Source organism: Cebidichthys violaceus, unplaced genomic scaffold, assembly GCF_023349555.1.
Source record: "Cebidichthys violaceus isolate CVI_PGR_0920_01 unplaced genomic scaffold, fCebVio1.0.p SCAF_46, whole genome shotgun sequence".
Taxonomy (NCBI): domain Eukaryota; kingdom Metazoa; phylum Chordata; class Actinopteri; order Perciformes; family Stichaeidae; genus Cebidichthys; species Cebidichthys violaceus.
Window position 1 is genome coordinate 1,934,676 of NW_027176661.1, and position 25,096 is coordinate 1,959,771.

The 25,096-nt window shown below is 37.9% G+C and overlaps 3 protein-coding genes across 3 annotated transcripts in view; 2 read left to right on the top strand and 1 right to left on the bottom strand.

Moving 5' to 3' along the window:
- The first annotated feature begins 230 nt into the window (after positions 1–230).
- Positions 231–2,920, top strand: prdx5 (peroxiredoxin 5). The gene is made up of 6 exons (XM_068729536.1): positions 231–510; positions 1,414–1,548; positions 1,640–1,771; positions 1,860–1,898; positions 1,997–2,061; positions 2,525–2,920. The coding sequence occupies exons 1-6, from the start codon at positions 415–417 to the stop codon at positions 2,628–2,630; spliced, it is 573 nt and encodes a 190-aa protein (XP_068585637.1). The 5' UTR covers positions 231–414; the 3' UTR covers positions 2,631–2,920.
- An 898-nt stretch (positions 2,921–3,818) lies between these two features.
- Positions 3,819–7,583, top strand: banf1 (barrier to autointegration nuclear assembly factor 1). The gene is made up of 3 exons (XM_068729401.1): positions 3,819–3,904; positions 4,841–5,005; positions 5,777–7,583. The coding sequence occupies exons 2-3, from the start codon at positions 4,880–4,882 to the stop codon at positions 5,921–5,923; spliced, it is 273 nt and encodes a 90-aa protein (XP_068585502.1). The 5' UTR covers positions 3,819–3,904; positions 4,841–4,879; the 3' UTR covers positions 5,924–7,583.
- Positions 7,584–9,027: 1,444 nt separating this feature from the next.
- The window catches only part of si:dkey-175m17.7 (uncharacterized), a 29,953-nt gene continuing 13,884 nt past the window's right edge, over positions 9,028–25,096 (bottom strand). Inside the window, exons 4-7 of the mRNA XM_068729406.1 lie at positions 24,286–24,545; positions 21,307–21,413; positions 10,909–11,008; positions 9,028–9,404 (exon numbers count right to left, since the gene is read on the bottom strand). Of these exons, the coding sequence (XP_068585507.1) occupies positions 9,276–9,404; positions 10,909–11,008; positions 21,307–21,413; positions 24,286–24,545 (596 nt within the window). The 3' untranslated portion in view covers positions 9,028–9,275. The remainder of the gene's footprint in view (positions 9,405–10,908; positions 11,009–21,306; positions 21,414–24,285; positions 24,546–25,096) is intronic.

Consider the following 25,096-nt stretch of genomic DNA (forward strand, 5'->3'; position numbering starts at 1 on the left):
AGCACCTTAAATTGGCTCCACTTTAACAAACTACATTGTTGTGCTCTTTTACTTAGGCAGCATTTTGAAGTCAGACTTTTACTCACAATGGATTATATGATATTTTTTATGAATTAAAGTATATTAGCACTTCCACAACGGCGCTTTTATCAATCAGTCTAACAAATACTACACTAGGCAAGTGACTTCCTGTTAGCAGATGGCGCAGTAAATACAGATTTAGCAGGCCCAAATCTGGAAGCTAGGTTAAGTCCCAAACAGCCAAACTCTCTGTGGGACACTAGTGTGAGTAACAGTGAGGTAAATCACAGAGACAGCCAGCCTGAGGTGCGTCTAAGACCATAAACGCAGCACAGGACACACTACAAACCTGCCACAGGACATTCACGCCAGCAGCTTAAATAGCGAGCCACAATGCTTTCCGTCACGAGCACCATCATCAAACGCATCCGTGTTCTCCAGCGCGTGAAACTTCTACACACGTCTCCTATTGTCAAAATGCCGATTCAGGTGAGAGTTGCATGCGTTGAGCTAACTTTAGCCGTGTGCGCTACATAAAGAGAGAGGTGTCGTTTTATTTATTTTCGTAGAATTAACTAAACTACACGACTAGTCACATGCGTCGTCTTCTTCCCTGTAGCCCACCAAGCTAGCTGTCCCTCTGAAAACCGTCGCCATCACAATAATGAGCCAGGAGGGCTATAATGTGTGTGTTTGTTTATTCTAAACCGTGTCCGTTCTCTCGGTACTTTACCAACAGCCTCCTCAACACCTGCTGGTGCATTGAACGTAGCATTATGCAAACTATCAATGATTAACATGTAGTTGTAGTCTGGCTGCTCCACTGCTATTTATACATCACGGTAGTCAGTCGAAAACCGATACAGACCTGCGTAGTTAACATTGACTTAGTTAACTTGAACTCTTAGTTTGTTTGTTTGTTATATTGGCGTCAGTTAATGTATGTGAAAGCATACGTAACGTATTCTTATTCCTGAAGTCCTTGAGGAAGTTAACTTACACTTGTGCCTAAACTAAACGGCTGCAAATACTGTAACCTTACAAATATTGTTTAAATTAAACACATTCAAAGACATCGTTAAAGTAATATAAATTAATTAGATCTTGTTGAAAACTATGTGTTAAAGTGTCGCTTATTAGTCGGTTAATGTTGTTAAATTGAGTTAAGGTATTCGGCCATTTTAACGAAACGCATGCATCTATGTCTCTGGTGATTTGTCGCCCTCTAGTGGCAACAAGTGTGCAAGTGTACGCCTATTACAATAAAAAAATGTCTATCCTGTTCAGATTATTTACTACATAATTTGCTAAACCACCATGCTCATATCTTTCATTACATTTGTATAGTTTGGATCTACTTTCTTGCATTATGGTGTTCTCAATCCCCAACAGGTTGGTGAACAGCTCCCCGCGGTGGAGGTCCAAGAGGGAGAACCAGGAAATAAGGTGGCCATGGATCAGCTCTTCAAGGGGAAGAAGGGAATCCTCTTTGCTGTACCTGGAGCTTTTACCCCTGGTTGTTCCAAGGTTGTGACCACGCTGCCATCTCTTGTTCGCTGTGTCTTGCTGTGCACGGTCATCTTTGCATCAGCTGACGTATTTGTCTTGTTGCTTTCAGACTCACCTCCCAGGTTTTGTGCAGCAGGCCGAGGACTTGAAGAGTAAAGGTGTGCAGGAGGTCGCTTGCATTTCTGTCAATGATGCATTTGTCATGGCTGCCTGGGGAAAGGAGCATGGGACCGATGGCAAGGTATGGAATGTCCTTTTTGGTGCATTTTGGAAATCATAACTAATGGCATACAACTGAGCTGTGGGCTTACTGCTACTGTCTTCTGCAGGTTCGAATGCTGGCTGATTCTACTGGAGCTTTTACAAAGGTAAAACTAAATGTCTTGTATGTGTATATATGTATGTATAAGTGTTCTATTTTCTGTGACTGTGTGTACTCATCTGTCTTTTTCTTTCTGCCTCTTAGGCTGTTGACCTGCTACTGGACAGTGATCAGATTGTGCAGGCACTTGGGAACAAGCGGTCCAAGAGGTATTGATCCTTTTGCCAATTTTAGTTTTTCAGTATCACACCTCCTTTTTTAAAAAAAAATAAAATTATATATATATATATATATATATATATATATATATATATATATATATATATATATATATATATATATATATATATATATATATATATAAATAAATAAACTCATGCCGTCTCAGAAATCACTCCCTTTTTACTGTAATAGTGCACAGTATTAACTGTCCACAAATTTATTTTGAGTGTCTGAGTTTGGAAGTTTCCATATTTAAAACATTCTGAAATGGAGCATGTGAACCTTGAACCAAAGGCCAATGATAACAGTATTTCTAAAATAATACTGAGAAAAACCCATCTTTTATTTATTTTATTTCATCAGTAGTGCATTGTAGTCAGTGTCTGGCTTGTACTGGTACATTTAAAGTCCATAGCTACAAATCCTTGTGTACTTCCTCCTGTGTTTCAGATATGCCATGCTTGTGGAAGATGGCGTTGTGAAGAAGATCAATGTGGAGCCTGATGGCACTGGACTGACCTGCAGCCTGGCTTCCAATGTTCTGTCTGCGCTCTAGGCTTATTTAGAGCTCATTAACCAAAACTGCAAACGGAGTCACTGTAAAAGTTGCACTAAAAGCCCAGTACCACCCTGTTCAATCTTTTTCCTTTTCCCAAAGACAGATGCAAAAGTCACATGCCATTTTTTTTTTTTTTTTTCTTTTCTTTTTTTTTTCAGTTTTGTCAAACAGAACTGGAAAGTTATTAATGCGCACAACTATGACATGAATGGCAATCTAAAAGAACTGCGTTCCTCCTCTGTATACTGATACCTGTGAGTAAATAAAATTCACCCTGAGAGCATTAATCATGTTGTTTTTTTTTTTGTTTTTTTTTAATTTGGTGTGTTATCAAAATGTCCCACAGCTGTGATCTTCTTATGATGAACTTGTGTCCATAATGTACAGTACAAATTAATCATTCTGAATCAAAGTAGGCATGCTTAGTATTAAAGAAGAGCAACCAGGGCCCTCTGAAAATGGAGTGACATTGGTCTGACAAGCACACTGTATGAACACACCATATGAAAAATATTTATGCATAGGAGTTTAATCCATCCTACACACCCATGCAACATCAGATTTTTTTTATATAATTATTGATACAAATGTATACATCACCTTCACCACAAGGACTTTGCGGTGGCACCACGTATACTGAAATCCATTTAGACTCATTTTCAAATTTGATACATCTAACTTTAGAAGGATATGCATCAGTCTTTGATATTGTTTGTTGTAATTAAAGAATTTAGACAGTTGTATTTATCTGAATGTCACTGACATGATGGATTCTTTATCTGCCCCTTGCTGAGAAAGGTATATGAAAAGTAAGCCCCTTTAGAAGTCTTAATTTTTTTTTTTCAATTTTCACATATGCAAAATAGGGGTATGTAATGCTACCATATTGATATAGAGCCTCATAAATGGATAAAGTAGGTTACTCAGCACTAGGTAGCTACTGTTATGATACAATACAATTTTCAAAGTTATTTTAATGAACCAATATTATTTGGTTACCTGTATTGCAGGCAATATTCATGATATAAGGCTAGATCGATGGTAATCTACTTGTACGATCAGAAGTTGCTGCCTTGTTGAGAAGTGACTGTTCAAAGCACGGCTGATCTGTTTATCCTGTAAGTCAACAATCAGGGAAAATAACACCCGAAGATCTAAAGACGCAAGAAACGAGCGCATTGCATTGTGGTCGCCGGTGCCTGACGGAAACAGAAACCACACGACTCTCCAGCCAACTACGCTAATACTTAGCCAGGACGGGACAATAATTGGTAAGTTAATAATACTCAGCCACAGTACACGTTGCTGTCATTAGCTGAAACAAGCCGTAAATAAAACGTAGCACCATACGACAACCGTTAAGAGTTATTATCAATGGCTACTGTTCAATGAATTTGAAGGCGCCTATATTCTGAGCTAACTACGCTACTCTCTCGCTTCACAGTGCTAACTTAACCGATAACGATTTACTGAGGATTATTACGTTTAAAACAAAAAAGACAACACCCCCTGGTAACAAGCTGCTGCGACTCGTAGGGAAATAAACGATAGCGCAGTTTGAGTCTCGTGAACGTTAGCTCGTTGTGCTACAGTTGTTAGCACTGAAATGTAGTGCGCGCGCAAATCAACGGTGGGTGTACCCTGACCCGCATTGTTGCTATAACAATGAGTGTAAACACGTGCATGTTCATCCAGTGTGGCAGGTGTGTGTGTGGATACCATGCAAACATTCACATTATTTAAATATTGACCCAAATAGTAATTCATTCTGCAGCTCGCACGTTTGTGGTTGTCGGCTTCTTTTGTCAAAACAACGGGTTTTATTGCCAGATATGTTTTAGCTTCCACCAACTTTCAACTGATTGGAACATGTCCATCAGTGATCTAACAATTCATCATACTGTATTTAACACCAGGTTAGCCTCTCAAGTCAGTGCACAGGGTGTGTCCTGTAATGTTGCAGCATACAGTGCAGTCAAGGATGGTGATGTATTTTTCATACTGGGTTTCAATGAAACCGAAAGTATTGACTTTTAACCTTTTAGCACGAACAAGTTACTTGGAAAAGCATTCAAATCCGTTTATTGGGTGAGCACCAAGACTCATTGCCCAGTTTAACCTTCTTTTAAATAAGGAGCACTACCCACTATTATCGTGACACAAGGCATTTGCATGATTTTTACATTCTATCCTCTTTTGTGTTTCAGTTTATTGGTTGGTGATCTTTGACCGTCTACAAAGCAGCCATGTCGTCGACATCCCAAAAACATAAAGACTTTGTGGCCGAGCCCATGGGGGAGAAGCCTGTGGGGGCTCTTGCCGGCATCGGAGACGTCCTTGGCGGAAGACTGGAGGAGAAAGGTTTTGATAAGGTAGTGGAAATTTGATTTCTTTGCCTTTTTGTGTAATATAAAAGATATTTACCACAAATCAAATGCACAGTCTATTCTCACAGTAACTGTATTTGGGTCTTGAAATCCGTACAGCAAAATAATGAATGTAAACAAGAAATGCAACAGATTATGTAATTCGGTCATATTAGTTAAGTCATTATTTTCAGATTTTCAGATTCTCTATCGAAGTAACACGAGAATTCAAGGTCATGTAATGTTGTAACTTATAGTAACAAATTGTTGTCTAAAAGCAGTTGTTACGGTGTTTTTGAGTATGAACCAGTGTATGGTTGTGTTGACACCATAGCCAGATTATCATACTTGCAGTTAGGTTGAAATCAAATCAAGCTGAACTTGATTAACAAGCTATTCAGCGTTCTCAGGAACATGGCTTAATCTTAAAATAAACACAGCAAATGATAAAGCCTGCACTAAATTCTATAAGGTGGAGTAAAAGTTTCCTAATTCTTTTTTAATTTAATTGTTTCCTGTTATCCAGTAGGCTACCACAGACCTGTGTGGGTATCATTTAGACATTTTTGACTTTTTGTGTGTGTGAATAGACCTGCTTAAAATCTATTCTCAGGTGTGTCCAGCCATCCCCATTCTACATAACAATGTAATGATTTTTGAAGTTGCGATCCAGCATCGGATTGTTGACAACATGGTGGTCAATGTGGGAAATCCTGTGACGCATGCATTCCAGTCTTGATTAGATTCTCTGTTGTGCGTTCATCTCTCCCTTCACAGGCGTACGTCGTCCTCGGGCAGTTTCTTGTGCTAAAGAAAGACGAGGAGCTTTTCCGGGATTGGCTGAAGGACACTTGCAAGGCAAATGTGAAACAACAAGGTGACTGCTATGGCTGCCTTAAAGAATGGTGTGATGCCTTCTTATAAAGCATTCAGCCGTTGTTTTCTACTTCTGGAGTCCAAACTGTACATTACCTCTTCAGTAATCTTAATCCAATTCAGCTACACCGTATATATGAACTGACCCTCTTCACACAAACGTGGTTCTGGAAGTCAATTTATTTAGAATTTCTTAAAATTTTCCGTGTATTTCTGAAATTCTTTGACCCCCCTAAACAGATTTCACACATGCCCTTCTCATGGTCTATCACTAGTAGGTCTAGACTAACACTGGCTCACTCTTTCTTTAAATTGACATTATTATAAAGTTGGCTGGAGAATCACAAAACGCGACAATTCTATCTGCCTCTGTCACCTACTCACTGTCAGATCATCTTATGGCAGTCATTTCAACTTTTTATAGTCTAAGCACGAGTGTCGCTAATCACAATAAGGATGGCTCCTGTCCATTTATGTCGACCAGTAAGTCGTGCCACTGAGCCAGCATGCCCATTTTGGGGAAAAGCTGCTCATGCGCATAATATTCAATGCGTCCGAGATTGTTGAAATACTGCATGTACTTTCTATTAAAGGTTGAATTTTAAATGTATGGTTCATCCATTGTTGGCCATGTACTGGGAATTTCAAATTCTTAAGCCAAACATGGCTACTTTGTTTTTATGTGTTCCAGTTCAGCACACACTTGTCTTTCTCTGTAAAGTAGTGATTTACCAGAACAATCCAGACTCATATTTATCACCTTCAACTCTTGGGTTTCGTGCCCCGATTGCCTGTTTTTTAAAGCCATTGGAAAGTTGATGCAAGCTGTATTATTTTAAATAGTTCATCGTTAACACAGTTTAGCATCACCAACAATGTTTGAAGGATTTCTTGAAGAGGTGTATTGTCTGTTTGAAGTATCTTGCAGAAGATGTAACTTTATGTGACAAATGGAAACTAAACCTCAAACCTTATGTGACACTGGTCTAAGCAAAGATGTAGATCTTTTTTATTTTATTACACAAACTTTTAACTTTTGATCTTGCATATGAAGAAGCAGCAGGGCCAGACTCCCTCACATATGGTCTGCTCAGAGCTTGTTTGAACCTAATGGGAAAAGTATATAAATAAAGATGAAGATGCAACAAACACTGTCAAAAACGTGTCGGCCTATTGCTGATGAGCCGGCTGTAGTAAACGTCTACTAAAGGAGATAGAGGACACCGCTAAAGCATTTTGTACTTGCTGCAGGGTAAATGTATAACCCATTCAGAAGATGACCTCATTTCTGTTTCTGCAAATCAAAATCCCCAACAAGAGGGAAACTAACCCATCCAATCTAAACAAAGGGAATTCACTGGTCTCAGTTTCCAGTGGCTTTAAATGGAGTAAGAAGTACAAGTAGTATGCATTTTGTAACACCAATGAGCCTGATTTAAGTCAGGTCTTCATAACTGATCTCTATATTTTCGTTGACTGTGTTTCTAAACATGAGATGCCTTAACACACGCCAGTATATACGTTCCATTCAGTCCGATGAGCTATAACCTGCTGTAGTGCATGTCCAGACTGTGTCGCACACCAGCTGTTGGAGGATGTAACTGTTGTGTAGCAGCTTTTTGTTAACCTCTAGGTGATGTTTCTATTTGGCTGTGTAAACTCTTTGGTTTTTATATTGCTCTCATCATTAAAAATATATAAAAGACAAGCATCAGATTTGGAAACATGTATTTTTTTTTCTTCTTCTAACATGTCCATTTAAATTATTCAATTTTTATCAAATAAAATCACAAATGAGAGAAAATCTTTGATAACAGGAGGTTTTATTTCATTACATGATGTTCCATGATCTCTCTTTCACCAAAACTCCAAATTTTGATATTTGCAGGATATTGACAATACATTGGTTCATTGTTTTTAAACGGTCCAGAGCAGGGGTTCCCAAAAATTTCATCATGCCGAGGATGCCATGAAGTTCATGAGACGAGACGCCTGAGGGAACTCCAAATGAGAGATTTTTTATTTTTGTGGATCTGATTGAACAGAACTAAACCATTGCCTTTACTGTAGATGGATAAATAACCACAGAGAAAGTGACACCTTTTAATTAAAAAGTCATTCACATGAGTGAGCAGAGACGTGAGACTGAAGGATCCCTCTGCTCTGGAGAACCTCAGACCTGATTATTTAAAATGACGACGTACACTATTCTTTAAAAGTACATTTTAACTGCTGTATTCAATTTTTGCCTCAAAGAAATATGAAATTGTTTGTGTCAATCAAATATTTTTGTTTTAATAGCGTGGATTATATGTCCTTAACGACTGGAATGTTGTTTTTTTTGGGGGGGGGGGGGGGGGGGGGATCTGTGTAATTGAACTATAAAATCTTGATTTGACAGTGATCAGATGCTCAGAATCGTTGCTTACCTATCACAGTAGCACCTATGTATACACATACACACCCACGCTACAGCAACAGCATAGAAATGAGCAAAATGCTAAAATCTTAGTAAAACCTCGAACTACATTGAATCGATGATTATACTCCAGTCATAAACAGCTGTTGTCCTAAACTGCCAAAACAGGAAAGTGGATGAGGATTACAAAACATATTGACGACAGATTAGACGTAGCTCTGAAGGACAGATTCCGATATTGGAGAGAGAATGAAGACCTCTACCTGTAAGTAAAGCACGTCTAATCTGAAGAAGAGTGTTATTACCTCCGCCTTACAAGTAATCACCACACAGGAAGTCCTTCATCACCTAACATAGGCTTGTCTTTTTTTTTCTCTCACTTGCCAGATCTCAAATGTATAGACAATTTTTATGGGGACAACTGACCACCCTGACTTATCAGAGCAGCATCTGAGACCTGTAGCACCACCACAATCCAAAAGACCTAATGTGGGAATTTAGCCTCCCAGTTAAAAGAGTCAAATGCTGCAGAATCCATACGAGTCTGTTCCTGTGACCAGTGGAGGCCATTAAGACACTCGATGCCCACAATGTCTTCTTCTTGGCAGTTACCTGTAATATCAATGAGCATGAAATGTGTTTCCGAACAGATGATAGCTGTTTCTTAAATGTATTTTCCTAAGACTTCCGGTCTTGTTTTTCATAATAATAACTCTGACTCTTTACTGATTGCTTTCTGGTTTTGTTTCAAGTTTTTTTTTTTTTCTTCTTCCCCTCTAACATTGAGACGGACGTCAGCAGTTAAAGAATTTAGTTTGAGACATTTTGTAGTTGATTATGTGTACTGTACATCGGCAGCTTTTATACAAGGTTACTATAGTACATTGATGTCTTATTCAGATCAGAAGTACATGTACACACTGTACATACATGTACACACTGTACAGTTGTACTGTCAATCACAACAATCCCTGATTGGTCTCAAAGAAGAGCGCAGAAGAATTTCTTCTCCCTGAAAGGGTTCTCTGAGGTGGGCACGGGGGTGATGAGCGGGTCGTCACAGGAGTGTGCGTCGCAGTACGCCATCAGGTCGGCGGCTGCCTTTGATACCTGGAGATGAGGATGCTCAGGTTTAGGATGGGTCATGAACATGAATACATTATTCTCTCAGGATCTGGATTTATAAATTTAAGTACTCCACCTGTGCGATATTTTTACATATTGGAAACCCTGGACGTGGTTGTATGCTGACGTATATCTTTGGCAAATTTCCTTTAATACAGTATGTTTGTACAATGATTTAATTTTTTTACCTTCTGCTTTGTTCATTTAACTGCAGACTATATAAACAGTTTATTCCGGGTCATACAGATTTGGCAGAGTTCATAAGAAAGATCGTTTTAAAACCCTCATGAAGATCAGTGGTGTGTTGTGTTGTATTCTCTCAGTAATCATTTTATCCCCATCTTTTGTTTCTGTCTGAGGTCCATGCGTGTCATTATATACAGCGTGTAATCATAATAATATCTTATAGTAATGACACCTTTTACAACCCCTCACCACATCATTTTACAGTCTTGGCTTTAAAGCCTTAGTCTGAATGTTTCAGTGTCTTTCATTTACGGCTCAGATTTGGCTAATGAAGATTGAACGAGGCAAAATGAATTGTATCAAATGTTTCTCTACCAAAGCTGCAAGAAGTTGAGAATTGTTTACTAGAAAATGCAAATGGATATACTACTATAAATAATACTAAACAGGATGAGCGAGTGAAATATCGATTCATTTGAAGAAAACCGGATGTTTGCAGTTCCAAAGGTATCACAGAACAGCACAGAACACGTAATCGAGCATGAGCACAAAAATAGGCAATGAAACAATACAGAATCAATGGCGGTAGAGTTTGAGTGGAAAACATGGGCATCAGTACATAACTAACTGGATTTACTTTGAATGTTAGCAGTTTTTAGAAAATAGAAGTGTACGAAGAAAACCTCTAGTTTTGCTTCATGAATTTACAGTTCATGTAAAACGTTTTAAAGGTCCAGTTAATTGTTAAATATGTACTGGGTCTTGCAAAGTCTTGGAGTAAAGAGAAGGAAGCACGTCTTCCTCACTGCAAAAGATGCTTCATCGTTCTGAACACTGCTGGTTCAAACTTTCTTCTGGATCATCGTTTGTAAAGAGGAAAAGAAGCCTCTGTAAGGTTTTTGATGCCATTAGGAACATGACACAAGCCAATAACATTTGGAAACTCTCCAATGGAAAGCATTGACTTCGAGAGGGTCAATGGTCACAACTAATCCAATTTGAGGCTTTATATGAACGTAAATCAAACTTTGTCTTTTTTTAATCTGGACATGTACTTGACTTGCTGTAACATAGGAACACTTAAGATTTCAGTGTTGGGAACCAGACAAATCTGGACTTGTATTGAGAGAGCAGGATTTTTATTTTAGCTTTTCATAGAGTCCAATTAAGATTGAGTGTGTTAATTAATCCACTGTATTGCTTTTTTTTTTACTTGACAATTGTCTCCATTTTCCCCTTCGTCTCATTTGTTTAAGCTCCTTTGACTTTTATTTTTCATATGTGAATCTGAAGCTTTTCTTACCTTTATCCTGCAGAAACTGGCCTCTATCTTCAGTTGCTCCACCAGCTTCCTTGCTTGGCCGACACTCATGGCGCTGTTCACTGGGGTGTCTCCTTTCATCCTGGCCACAAACACAGCAACAGTTAAGCTTCATGGATGGAAATACCTTCTGTAAATCTTTGCATTTGTTTGTTGAAGTGTTTTATGAAATAGTTCTCCTCTAGCCCAGCTAGATAATTAATAATTTATCATATATCCTAGAAATACTATTTGTCAATTTGACTAAATGTATTTCTAAATAGATACAATTGTATAAATAATGTTTACATGCTGCAATAAATTATGGTTGAAACTATTATTTCCTATTCATACATCGAGGGTTATTGATTGCAAAGTTAGCTTTTCAATATGAGTGTAGGTGGTTGATCAAATTAAGTACACTCTATGTGTGAACTAAGATTTTTAAGATAAATACAATGTACAGTATTACATCATATGATAAAAGCTATACTCAACAATTATGATATTCATTGCTTGTTTATATATTTTGGCAGCCTTGGCTGTAGAGCAAGCAAGACAGCATGAAACAAGTCAGTCCCCAGTAATAGAGTATAAATATCGGTCAACATTGTGTCGTAAAATTGGCACATTTGATACACCAATTCATCTTATAGTGCAACAAAAGCATATAGTACATTCATGTTAACATGTTAACTGGGCCAAATGGTCAGATTTATTCACCATGGCCAACAGATTCTCCCACTATGAGCAAGAATAACCACACACATCAAATGCAGAATGAAATAAGAACTGCAACCATAGACATTTATCAAATTATGAATAAATGTGCAAATGACTGAAATACAAATGTGTGACAGATGAATAAGGATTCAAGTAGGATGGATTGTCAACAGGGGGGGGAAAAGCAGAGCAGTAAAGGAGCAAATCTATTTGAACCATTCTGGACCTTTCTCCATTGTCTTTTTTCCTTCCATCTCCATCCACCCCCTTTTCTCCTTACCCGTATTGTAGTCCTCTTCAGGTGCAATCTTCCCCCCTCTTCTCTCTATTTTTTCCTCCCTTTTTCTGCCTCTCTGTGACCCTCTGTAAGGTTACGTTTGGTGGTATCAGTGTAGCCGGACCCCACCCCTCACTGACAACAGCCTGGATGGTACCCTGCTCTATACAGCCCAGTGCACTGCAATCCATCCACAATGAGCACTAGGTTTGTGGTGGATGGGTAGGATCACCCCCTCGGCAGTAAGTGGTACCTGCCAGACAGAGGGAGGGGGAAACCATTGGTGAGGGTTTTATTATGAAGGTGGATCGTACCATATCTGTGCCGAGGAAATTGGGGCCAACTGATATCTCTCAAGTTTCAATCTCTCAGAGGGAATTGGATGGTCTGTGTGGTGTGTGGTTTTGTTTTTAGTGCTAAAAGAATATATAAAGCTTGGATGTGAACTCAAGTGGCCTGACTCATTATGTGTCTCTCTGCCTTTTGTGATGCCCTCCCTCTCCTCTGTTGCTATGGGGACTGCTGCAGTCTGGTTTAGTGGTTTGCATCACTGTCAAAATTATGAAAATCCTGCGGGTATTCACTGTGTATGTTATAGCCTACAGATGAGAAGAATACCTGATTGCTTGAATACTTTAATAATACAGAGAAAATGAAATGTCTTTGAGGGAAAAGCAGAGTCGATGTATTTTCGTCAGCAACTCTTATGACGCTCTCAGACCAAAGACCCTGTAGAGGAAAGAGCTGCATGAGCATTACGCCACAACAGCTCTGTCTGTAACGCTGTTTAAGTGAATATTAATCATTTGTATGCGTGTAACTGTTAGATAGAGATTGTTTTTACAAAAGTACATCGCACTTATTGTGATATCTATCTACATCGTGGAGATTCAGAGGATAAGCCAGCAACTGAAGTCTCGAAAACTGTCAGACGCCATCTTTGCTGTGCTAGCGTTTCCTTAATGGCGCTATGAGCATGTCCTTTGCTTGTGTTTTTTCGGCGGTGACCTCTCTTTTAATTTGTACTATCTCTGAGATGAAAGAGGCAGTTTCTCGTTCTTGCTTGTTTGACCTTAGTGCTTGCCGTAGTCCAGTTGTGGCTTTGTATTTAGTGGTGGTTTTATTGAGAACATTTTACAAACTTTTACAAATCAAGCAACGTTTTTGCTTTATTTTCATTTTGAGGAATTTAACATAATCTTATAATAAATCCAGTTATAGTAATGTAACAAGATGAGTTTATTAAAATCACGACGAGGTGTTTGGTGAATCCAGTAAACATATCTAAATTATAGATAAACCTTTGATTATTATTTTCTTTCTTTCATTTCTTTTCTTTCTTTTTTACTTTTTTTGTGGATGTAGCTGATCTTAACACAGTTTAGCAGTTCTTAATGGTGCTATCCAGTAATACTGTTTGTTAGAGATTGATCGTAACTCCTGTGAATTTTTACTAAAAGATGAAAAACATTTATTTGTGCAAATGAAATTTTTTTTTTTTTCCAGCATGATGTAAACATCAGAGAGCAAAGAGCTGCACACACACACACTGTCCATACTCTGCTTGATCTCAACAGGTTTGCTTTTTATTGTGTTGAACTGACCAATTTCAATCTTGATTACCTTGACTGCAGATGAACTTCATGATGGCAGAGTGAACAGCAGTATATGGATTTATAATTTGCGGCTGCAGTTTAAGGACTCCATCTGCTGGATGGTGCTGGCAGGTTTGACGGCATCACTGATCTGCGAAGACCACATTCACAACAAGCCTGGTCCATATGGACCAGCTGGGAGATATAGGAACCTAGTGAAATCATAGTGAAATCTAATTTGTAATAGTAACTTGGTTTACAGAAAGAGCAGACAATGATACAAGATAGTTCAATTTACAGAACAGTTAAGGAAGGTCATCAAGTATGAATCCTATGAGACTCAAGGGAACCGTACCGTCTTAGCAAATCTCAAGTGATGATTAGCTGGTGTCAAAAACAGGATGTTTTGAAAAAGGGACTTTTTACAATTGCAGATTCATGTTGAGGTAGAATGTCATAGATTTTGGAGCAACTTGGAACCAAGTTGCACCTATGATACTTTGATAATGGATAATAACCCAGGAGCTCAAAATGTATCTCCAGTTGTATTTACTTTTATAGTAATATATATTTAGCAGGGACATGTGGTCAGGGGAGGCAGGTGAGGCAGAGCCTGTCATGAAAAGTAAAAAACAATTTATTTTTAATGATAAAATAAAATAAAAATTAATATTTCTCTACTGATCTGTGCTATAAATCTAATTTATGTATGATTCCAATCATTTCAAGCATTTTTGTAATCAAAATCGCTGAATTAGCGCATTTCCTGTTCAGACAGCGAGGTGAGGCAGCGACGAGCTGTGCCTCACCTCAGATTGTGAATCCCTCACAAACTGGGTTGAGCGCGTGCCTTTTCCTTTCTCATTGTTTGTCACCACTGTAATATTTGTAGACACTTTTATTATATGTCCTTTCTTTCCATAGAATAGGTCATGTATTTCACGTCTGTGTACAACATATTTAGTGTTGCTGATCTGACAGAAACCGCAGTGAAAAAGCACAGAGGGGCAAACACTACCTCTGCCTCAATGAAGGGGGCGTGCGAGAGCCCACGGGTCGGGTTTATGCTTGTTCTGTCGTTGCTCTTCTTTTACACTTCTCTTCTTCTTATATTTTGCTTTGACCGCAAAAATGTAAGATTCAATATCTAAGCTTAAACATGTCTAAAAAAAACAAGGAAATATGACCAAATCAACAACAATTCAACGTCGGACAGGTAAAGTAACCGTTTATGTGTTTGTTGTTCTCTTTATACATCCGTGGTTGTTACACAGATTATCGCGGGATACCTTACCTATGTGTGTGTAAAGAATGCTAATATTAAATATGAAAAACAACCAGTAGTCAATGTGCAATCTGCCAATTGAATGGTGATTTAAACTACTCTATTGGGTTCATATATTTGTAAATCTGACTCGAGTCAGTGCTTCACCAGCCACGAACCTCACCGCACGTCACTGATATTTAGTAATACATATTGGCATTCCATGTTAGTTAAACAGAAATGCAATTCAATTCAAATGCTATTTAAAACATACGCACATACAAAAACATATAAGTTAAGTTAATACAATCTGTAGATGTTTTTTCTTGTCATGGAAAAGCACAGGTGCAGGTAATAACATAAAAGATGTCTCTGCTCCATTTGTGTCCTAAATGTGTCCCAGTAAGTAAGCATTCACAATACCAAGGCATGAAATTGTACAGGTATAATCCACAACATTATTTATGGCTGCATTCCATTTTAGTTGTGCAACCAATGATAATGTTATTGATTACACCTGTGCTTTTCCTGCTATGATTTATCAAATGTCTGCTGATAAAACAAGTGAATAGGTGGCAGGATTACAGGAAAAACACAAGAAACAGAATTACCTTGGCGAGAACCATCTTGGGGTTGACACAACTTTTTATATGGAACAGTCTTATGTGCGCACTCAACCTGCATTTTATTGATTCAGTCCCTTGAGATTGATGTTATCATACAATATTAAGTGATTCTTTTTATATACACTAAAACAATAAACATTCACTGTCTATTTCACTGAGAGAACAGTAAAATAAGATCATAACAATCTATAAAGTTATTATATTTAACCCCGTATTTATCATTTACAGTCAGTATATAAACAATTTGTAAATGCTTTTAACAAACTAAAATGTAGCTGTAAGCAGATATAAAGTATTTTTATTTTTCAAGTGTTTGTTAATGCATTTCTCAACAACTATATCTCTTCTAATAAACAAACCATAAACATTTGATGAATGCTTAATAACACAATACACATATCTGTAATCATATATAATGACATGTCGAGAGTTTGACAGAAAGAAAATCTTAACTCAAGGTCCACTTAGTAGCTTTTCTGAAGCTTTCAACCGCATCTTAATTTCCTCTTCATGATAGTTCATGTTGACAGTTCTAGAAAAAGAAAAAATGTAAGTCTCTTAAATTTGGTTATTGATACATTAGTGAAACTTCTTAAGACACATCATTTCAGATGATTATGAATATGTTTTATTTGGCATTTATTTGTTGTTAGTACATTGTGGATGCTTCATAGATGGGTTATAGTTATTTAAATTATTAATAGCCAGTTAAAAATGTCTTTATTTCTGCATACCAGGTTACAGTGTGTTATAAACCTTTATATACTGCTATATTGTTATGACTTGCAGAAAGGTAATTGCTCGCCATCTGTACATAGTATCTCAGTTTCTGAATGAACTGACAGCACAGAATAATAATGATTTATCCTGTGGCTGTTTGAATAGCCGCTATCAACTGTCACTCGCTTTCAGTATTGTTTTTTAGGCCATTTCTTTCATGCATTCTTCTGCTGAGCAGGTTGATCTACTGCAACAATATGTAAACTGGTTTCAGGTAGCACAGGTAGTTTAAACCCACATTAATTAATTCAGCAGGGACTGACAGAGACCAGTTTTAATCCTTGCAATTCATTTTTTTGGTCCTGGCACACGCTCTGAGAAACAGAGGCAGCAGGTACAAATCAGCACATGACTGCAAGGCACGTGTCTAAAACACTCCTCAGATGGTCCACGAGACCTCCTGTTTCATCTCTGCAGGTTATGGTCTGGTGTAATTAGTGTGGGTGCATGCCATCCAGCAAATAAGTCATTTCATAATATGCTGCCGTGATGACAGTAATGTTACGATTAGTAGTGTAAATGGTAAAGAAGATGAGCTCTGGAACCCTCTTTATTATATTGGTAAAAGAAAAGTCAATTCTACATGTCTTTCCAAAATAAGAGTGCAAAATGCTTTATACATCAATCCAGCAATGTTTTCAGCAAAAAACTGTTTGAATTATTAACTCACTTGTATGTTTAACTATCTATTATGCTATAAATATTACAATTAATGAACACTTAGAGCATTTATTTTGACTTAATTAATAATCCTAATTAAGTTGAAGTTAATTACTGCCATGGCACACTGGAGCCTTCAAGTCTGGAGACCTAAAAGCTGAGAAACAGCCTCACTTGATTTCTCACTGACTTGATTAAAAAAAGAAAAAGCTTTATTCTGTGACGCAAATACAAATCTAAACATTTTGGTAAATTTGACAGATTTTAGTGACTAGAAAGTTTGATTTGTCTCATACAGTAAATGGAGAATGAGACCACGAAGCTCTCTTGTTATCCACCTGTGTAACGCTGTCAGATTATCATTGCCCTCTCGATCAAACTGCTGCTTAAATAAGACTTGCGTGACCCGGTTAACAAGTTGGTGACATTTTGATTTCAATCCATGCAGCGGATAGTGCAGTTCTCAGCCTCGAGGTTGATGTCAATACATATTGGACCAATGTTGATTTTCATTTCAACCCATTTGGGCCATTGATTCCTTGATTGGCATTCAGACACTGAAATGCTGGACGGGTTTCAAGCTCAATGGTAAGGTGTTGATATTGAAGAACAAAATGCACGATGCATTATGTGTGTGACTCTGATCATTAATGCCTGATGACCAGGGGGCTTTTAACAGCTGCTGCATCTCAATATTCTCCAGAATCGAACCACAGTAAAATGTCCATTATGATAACCAATCATTCAGAAGTGGCTGATGGGTTCTTGTGTAAACGACTGCGCGTTGATTGTTCAGTAAACTGATGATGACAGACACATTTCTTTTAAATAAATTAAATGTAGTGAAGAAATGATTTACACGCTGTGTTAGAGATGAAAAGTGAAGGGAACACCAAAGTTATTACAGTTCATCCTGAGGGGAACATAAACGTCTGTGCCAAACTTTCATGGCAATCCATCCAATAGTTGTTTAATTTCACACAAAATCACAAATGTGAACGTCAGTGTGGCGCTAGAGGAAAAGTCGGAATCAACAAAGTATGCATTGTTAATCCTCTGAGGACCATGCATGTCTGTACAAACTTCCATGGTAATCCATCTAATAGTTGTTGAGATATTTAAATCTGGACCAAATTGGTGGATCGATACAGGCAGAGCGACACAGCCATCCCTCGAGCAACGACCCTAGCATGGCTAAAAATGAAAGTGTGGGTTAAACAGGAAAACTGGAGATTACCACTTGCACTGGGATTTTCAAATAAGAGATTGAGGAGTCATTATGAAATACAAGTATGGTCCTCACAGTTGCATACAGTCAGTACAGTCCTGCCTCTCACTGCTCATGCTTTTTATTCACAGTAGTTATTGCCAGGCAGTGAGTTTGTTTTAACCTCTCTCACTGATCGATCCGCCCCGGGTGCTCAATCACACAGCTGTGAATCCCAAACCAGCTCTTATGTCATGATGGGCAAAGCAGATCTGGGTGGGGTGATCATCTGAATCATCAATTGCAACTGGCCGTTTTTATTGACGGCAATGTAACTGCTCAATACTTTCCAAATAGACACTCCTGACTTCATTCAAAGAGTGCTGGTGATCTGTCGGCAGAGTTAGCTCCAGCCTCTCACGGTGCATGCGTTCATTGGATGTTTGAGTTCACCAAAGCTTTCAGTGCACTCAGGAAGACAACATAAATAAAAACCAAAGATTCTCAGGAATGATTATTTTCTCAGTTGTTTTTTTTAATGAAAAGAGCCAGTTCCAGTGTGTTTACTAGAAATTAACATGGAGAACAACTTCACAATCCAGCCAGCAGGTTTTGTACTGCACACTTTAGGATGCTACTACGGTAACATTTTAATTTTTTTAATTTTTTTTTTTATCATATTCAGCTATAACCAACAAAAAAAAGACAAGATAGCAATTAAATCACTTGATGGGAAAGTTTCAGTCATGTCACCAAGGCAGGAACCAGATTAATCAGAGCTGCTGCTAATCAAACATGTAAGAAATGGAAGAGAAAGTTCATGTGTGAACTGAGTTTATCCAGAGAACACCTCCTCAAACTTCTTTATGCAGCTAGTGTTTCCATGTATTGCACAACTGTTCTGCCTGGTTGGGAGTTTGACGTCATGCCAACAAAGCATAAACATCTAAATCGTAATCAACTTCCACACACATCACTTTTCTTGTCATCTACATCCTTGTAACTCCATGGGGTAGACGCTGCTGCTGTCTAAATGAAGAGCTTCTAAACCTCATTCTTCTCCGGGAGGTCATGGATGCATGGAAGGCCATGTGTATATTTGAGATAATAATCTTGACACTGGCTAACTTGCTACAGATTCTCTGAATTGTATTTCAGTATAACTCCACTTGACATTTTGCATATGATTTAGTGCTACACAATGATTTAAAGATGCCAGTTTTGGGGCTTTTATGTCTGAGATCGACTCTAGATTCTCAAGCCCATGTACGATTAGAATATATTTTGTTGTATAAGGAAGCAAATTAAACTAGGTCCAAACATTTTCTAAATGCAGTTTTTCACAAGCTTTAACGTCAGGTAGTTAACCTCAAAAGCAAACATATAAAATACAAAAGATCCTAATTCATCTTTCTCTAGACAATGGATGTAGGTTTATAACTTATTCTGTATTACTGACATTAGGCCAATTGTAATTGTAAACCATTTCTATTTTAAAAGTACTTGACACCACATCATAGTATGAGATCAATATACATGTGCTGTATACTGTAGATGCTACTGGATTAAACTGTTTTTTTTTGCCGCTCACACCAAAGAATTACTGTAAAAAACCTTGACAAGCAGTTTTACCGTAATGAGCGTAAATCAACTGAAATCTTGCAACTGACACATATGCAGATTGTATCACAATAATGTTACTATGAGCTGTAAAATTCACATGACAGAAACATCTCTGTAATGCAGCTTTTCTACATGTTTAAGATGTGTGTTAGTCTAGAAAAAGAAAAAAAGAGTGTACAGCCATGCTAGCGGGCTTACGCTCTGCTGTGCTTTGAGCTAAATGCTAATGTCAGCATCCTAACATGCCCACAGTTATAATGCTAGCATGTTGATTTAACATCTTGATTCAGTTTAGTTTAAATGGCATGTGATACAAATGTGCATTTTGTCAAAATTTCAGTTGCAGGATAAATGTTTTAACTCAACAGCTTTGAAACCATTTGAATTAAACATAAAACTATGACCAAACCTAGCCAACATTTCTCACAAAATGAACACTGTTGCAAAAAAAAAGCAACATCACAGTTTTATTGACCACAGTGAGCGATGACATGGGCTTTTAGAAATGCTTTACTGCTACATTTTACTCTCTTTTCTTTCTGTCATGCATTTAAAGGAAGACCAACAGGAGCAGCTAGAGATCCTATTGTTGTGCACACAGTCACTCTGAGATTAACACACTGCACCGAGGCAGCACAATAATAAAGCCTGGATTGAATTGGAACAATGTAAGCAGGGCCTCCGTATTCAAGCCCACTTTGCAACGGTCACCTTCAGCGATATTCACCACTTTGCATCGGCTAAATGTGACGTACAAAATAAAAGTCCCTGTGATATAGCAGCATTGTATTAGTCACAGTGCACCTCAAATAATTATGAAGAGTATAGTCGGTACATGGAGGTAAAAACATTGTCTAAATACAAGGACCAGTTACTACAATGTGAAAATATTACATTTGCTTCAGAGAAACAATCCATCATGAAAAGGAAGAGCATCACAGGTTAGATAACATGAGTTTTTGGGTCTCTGGAGGCGACGGGGTGAAACAACACAGCATTACAATGATAGTCGTACCTGAAGAGTTCTTACCCCCGTTAGGAAGGGAGGAGGTGATCTGCTTTTTTTTCTTCTCATCATCATCAGTCTTATGAATCAATAGCCTTGAAGTCAATATTTAGTACAGGAAATGACACAATGTTTAAAAATGAGCGATAAAGTACAAACAGGAATAATCAAGTCCCCATAAATAAGCAATGCACGGATATACAATGTTCTCAAAAGCTTATCATACAGACTGTCACAACTTTCCTCTTTTCAAATGCAAAACACAAACAGAAGTTGTTTTTTTTACACACACTGACACTCACAGAGACACTGGCCCTTCAGTTTGTATGAATTAAAGAAAAAATGTTCGTTGGCCTTCGATGCGTTTCTCGAGTACAAACGTCTGAGGTCATCACTGACTCAACTGCACAGCAAGTCCATACAGCCTGGAATTAAATAAATTGCTTCGACAGCCATTTTGCATATAAAGTCTGTATAAAAATCAAGGAGCAATAGCAACAGGCCCTCTTCAAAGGTAAATACTACACCTACTGTGAGCTGAGCTGGAGAGACTGGAGGAGGGAACAGCATGTTTGGTTGAAGTCTCTCCAGCTGAAATAAAGGCGAGAGGTAAAAACAGGAATGCGGTATGTTGACTCACGTTTTCTGAGGTCTGATAACAGTGACACTGTAGTACTGCAACGCATAGCACAGCTCAAGATCCTTATTGTCGCTGCAGAGTTGAAAGATGGCATTCTGTCCAAACAGCTTTTCATACAAAACAAAGATTCATGTAAAAAAAAAAAAAACTGTAAATACACAGTTACAGTAAGTTTGTATACCTAACACGATGAAGCAGTTTGACTGTAGAAAAATATATAGCCTATATCAAAGTCACTTTGACAGAAAATAAATCCAACAAGCAAAATTCAGGTTAATTTTACAAAGTCAGAAATATAATGACAACACGGGAGGACCAGATTACACAACGTTAAACCGAAGGCATTTTGGTTGTAGAAACTTGGAACAGGGTATTTTGCTAAAATCTGGAAAAGGGGTAACTGGAATTTGGTTAAAATATTTAAGGAATTAACAACAAATACTCGTGTGTACTCTTAATTCAGGTGTAAACATTTGTATTTAGTCGCGTACGCTCAGATTCTGACTTGTCCGGGTGTTTATGGACACACAAGGTAGACCTTCCCCCTTTAACCCTAATGTGTTGTCAAGTGAGTTTTAAACAATAATAGATGTGTGCTGAGTCCCTGGACTATCCTGAGTGCCCAGGTGTCCCTGTCAGACTGCACAACCATCTATTTCCTCTGTCTAAGAGAAAAGAACACAAATTAGTAAAATAATAAGAACCCAAGTGTCCCCTCTTCCATCACCTGAATCTTTCTGTCATATCTGACAATTGATGCTATCAAAAAAATTATAATTTCTTCTGCAAATGCTTAAGTCATAAAGTACTGTATACATTAACAGCATTTTATGTATGTGTATGGCATTAGTTTAGAAAATGTGCAAAATAATTATCATCCTTTGCTACCAGATTAGAAAACATCAGTTATCCACGAATCACTGATTCTTCCCAAAGAGTGAATCAACTGATATAATATGAAGTTTTAAAACAGGTGGCTATGATTCTTTAAAAAGCTGGTTAAACTGCAGATTGTATGATATTGTTTCACACCATTTACAGCCCTATATTTAAGTATTAGTCTCAATCTGTACTGGCTTTGTATATTATAGTTGATTATTAGAGCCAGAGTTTTGTCCCTGTTTTTTAATAATAATATGATTTTAAACTCAAATTTTTCATATCTTCCTATGGCCAGAGATGTTTTGTTTTAACCTTAAACCAGAAAATTGACCGTGCAGGTAATTGAATGTGTATTGAATAGGACTCAGGCCTGACCTTAACAATAAAGTGAATCAACCATCTCTAGTCAAACAAAAGCCTTCATAAAAAAAGCAATGCATAGTCACGAGGGACACAGTTAAGACGCTCAGTAAGGACAATAAGGCAATAGAACAGTTAGGGAGTAACGAATATCAACCAATCAGCTATCAGACATCACCATCTCTAAAAAACAGTGATGTTTTTTTTAATTCCTTCACAAAGGTATTCAAATAATTAAATATAAAGTAGGTTTGGCTTTAAGATTGTTCATGGTGTAGGAATGGTAACAATTTCTAAATCGGTTCTTGGTTGTCCCTTACCGGTACTGTGGGAAATAACACTTGTAATCTACCGCAGGATGTCAAATGAAATCAAATATCAGAAATCTAAGGTTACAAAATAAAAGCTTATAATAAACAGATAATAAATAGTTTGTCTCTATGTTCCCGACCAGCCAGATTAAGCAGGATGTTAAATGTGGCCTCTTGTTACTGAGAGTTGTCTCCAAAAACCAAAAAGATCAAACTACCATGTGCTTTTTATAATTAGAGAAATACCTGTCCGTGCATCATGACAGGTCTGTTTCATGCTAAACCGCAAACAATACTTTTTTTTGTAAAAAAGTATTTTCCCTATGAATTACCCATAAAATAAATACTGCACAGCTGGAGAAGGTCTGTTGTTTTTAAAGCACAATATTACAGCAGGACATTACCTGCCAACACAAACCTCTGGTCAAATATACTGTAAATCATAGTGTGCATAAATAACTCTCTGAAAGTACTGTTGAGTTGAGGTTTCAGCTCTGCAGTATGTGTTTATAATGAGCTTATTTCAGTGTATTAACCCACATATTAAATAATTGTAATTTTTAGTCACACAAATTACTACAGTTATATTGTGTGTTGTATAACTCTAACCCTGTGAGTGCACAGTATTATTTCACATTTGCAATACTTTTTGTTTTTGCTAATATGCAGGCTGTTTTACACTTTTCCATGAGCTGTTTGTCCCTTTTGCGATAAGTTTCCTAGGTTAATGCTGCTCACGTTCCTACTCAGTCCATACCGCAATATTGCACAGTTTCCAAATAGAAAAAAAAATATATACATGATAATATTAACCAAAAACAGTGACTGAGGTCTGTGTCAGGAATTCTTCTCATCTTTGTGGCAATTCAATCAGTGATAATGAAACAAATGCATGGAAAGAAAGGTGTGTATTAATAACCTTGTTGCTACATGTGGTGGAAACATCAGAGTGGTGTTGCAGATGATGTAGTACATTACCAGTGAACCTTTTCCATGTTTGCATATCCGTTCAGCATGCGTTTATGATTAATGGCAACACAGTCATTGTATTTCTGTTTGTGGCTGTGAATGTAAACGATGGGAACAAAAAGGAAGAGGCATCAGAAAAAAAAGAAATTAGATATCTGACAGTGATGTTAGGTCTATACAAAATATTGGCACATTATCTTATAAACAGTATACTGGATGATGATCGTGTTGTCTAAGTGTTACTACTTAAACAAATGAAGCATCTAGTCTTTTGTCTCATGTTTCACAGTATTAAAAGTGCACTAACTGCCAAACCATACCATTTTTTTCGATTGTAATATTTCTCATCACGTCGCTCTTCTAAAATGTGCTGCACTCTTTCAGTGCCGCGCATCAGTGCCGCTTTAATCTCTTTGTTACCGGCAGTAACCCTACGCGCTCCTGACCTTCCTCACACCTGCGTCTCCACACCGTTAAGCTTAGGCATCAGGATACGAGGAGTCACGCCGGAGTTGAGGTCCCTCTCGAACTCCAAAAGCTGGCCCATGAAGTTTAGATTCGGGGACACCACTGGGCGACGACTCCGCACGTATTTGTAGGCATCTGTCATTGTCATGAGGGTGTGCTTCATAAGGTAGGCGATGACAATGGTTGCAGAACGGGACACGCCTGCCTGGCAGTGCACCAACACTCCCTGTCCACTCTGATATGCCTCCTCTGTTGAGGAGAACAACAAAACAGATTTAGGATTAAACAGAAACAGAATTAAAGTTAAAACTGGCTTTACGTCGCATGCTGTGAATATAGAAAATATCATCACTGTCATCAAAGGGAAGATTTGTCAAAACCCATCTTTATCTGAGTTATGAATATAGTGTGAAAAACGCCTGCTTTTTTTGCCGACGTTCTCTGTCTCTAGGGCGCAGCTGCGAAATCGGTTGTTCTTTTGAATACAGTGACATGACAGTGACGTTGCTGGAGGCAAGAAAGAAATACAAAGTGCTACTTCAGCTTTGGTAGCTGTGGGGCACAATGCCACTCAAACACTGCCTTGTTCTCTTCGCTTGTGTTTTGTTTCCAACAGCGAAAATGTCATCCCAAAATATGAGTGCAGAGGATGTTATTGACGATGATTTTTACAGTCTACATCATTTTACAGTGTTTTGGCTGACTCAGATATTACGATGAGTTTACAAGGCATTTAAGCCTGTCTTAGTTGGTCTGTCTTAACGAACTATTGATGTTCAAATTTGATCAGAGTGAAAGTC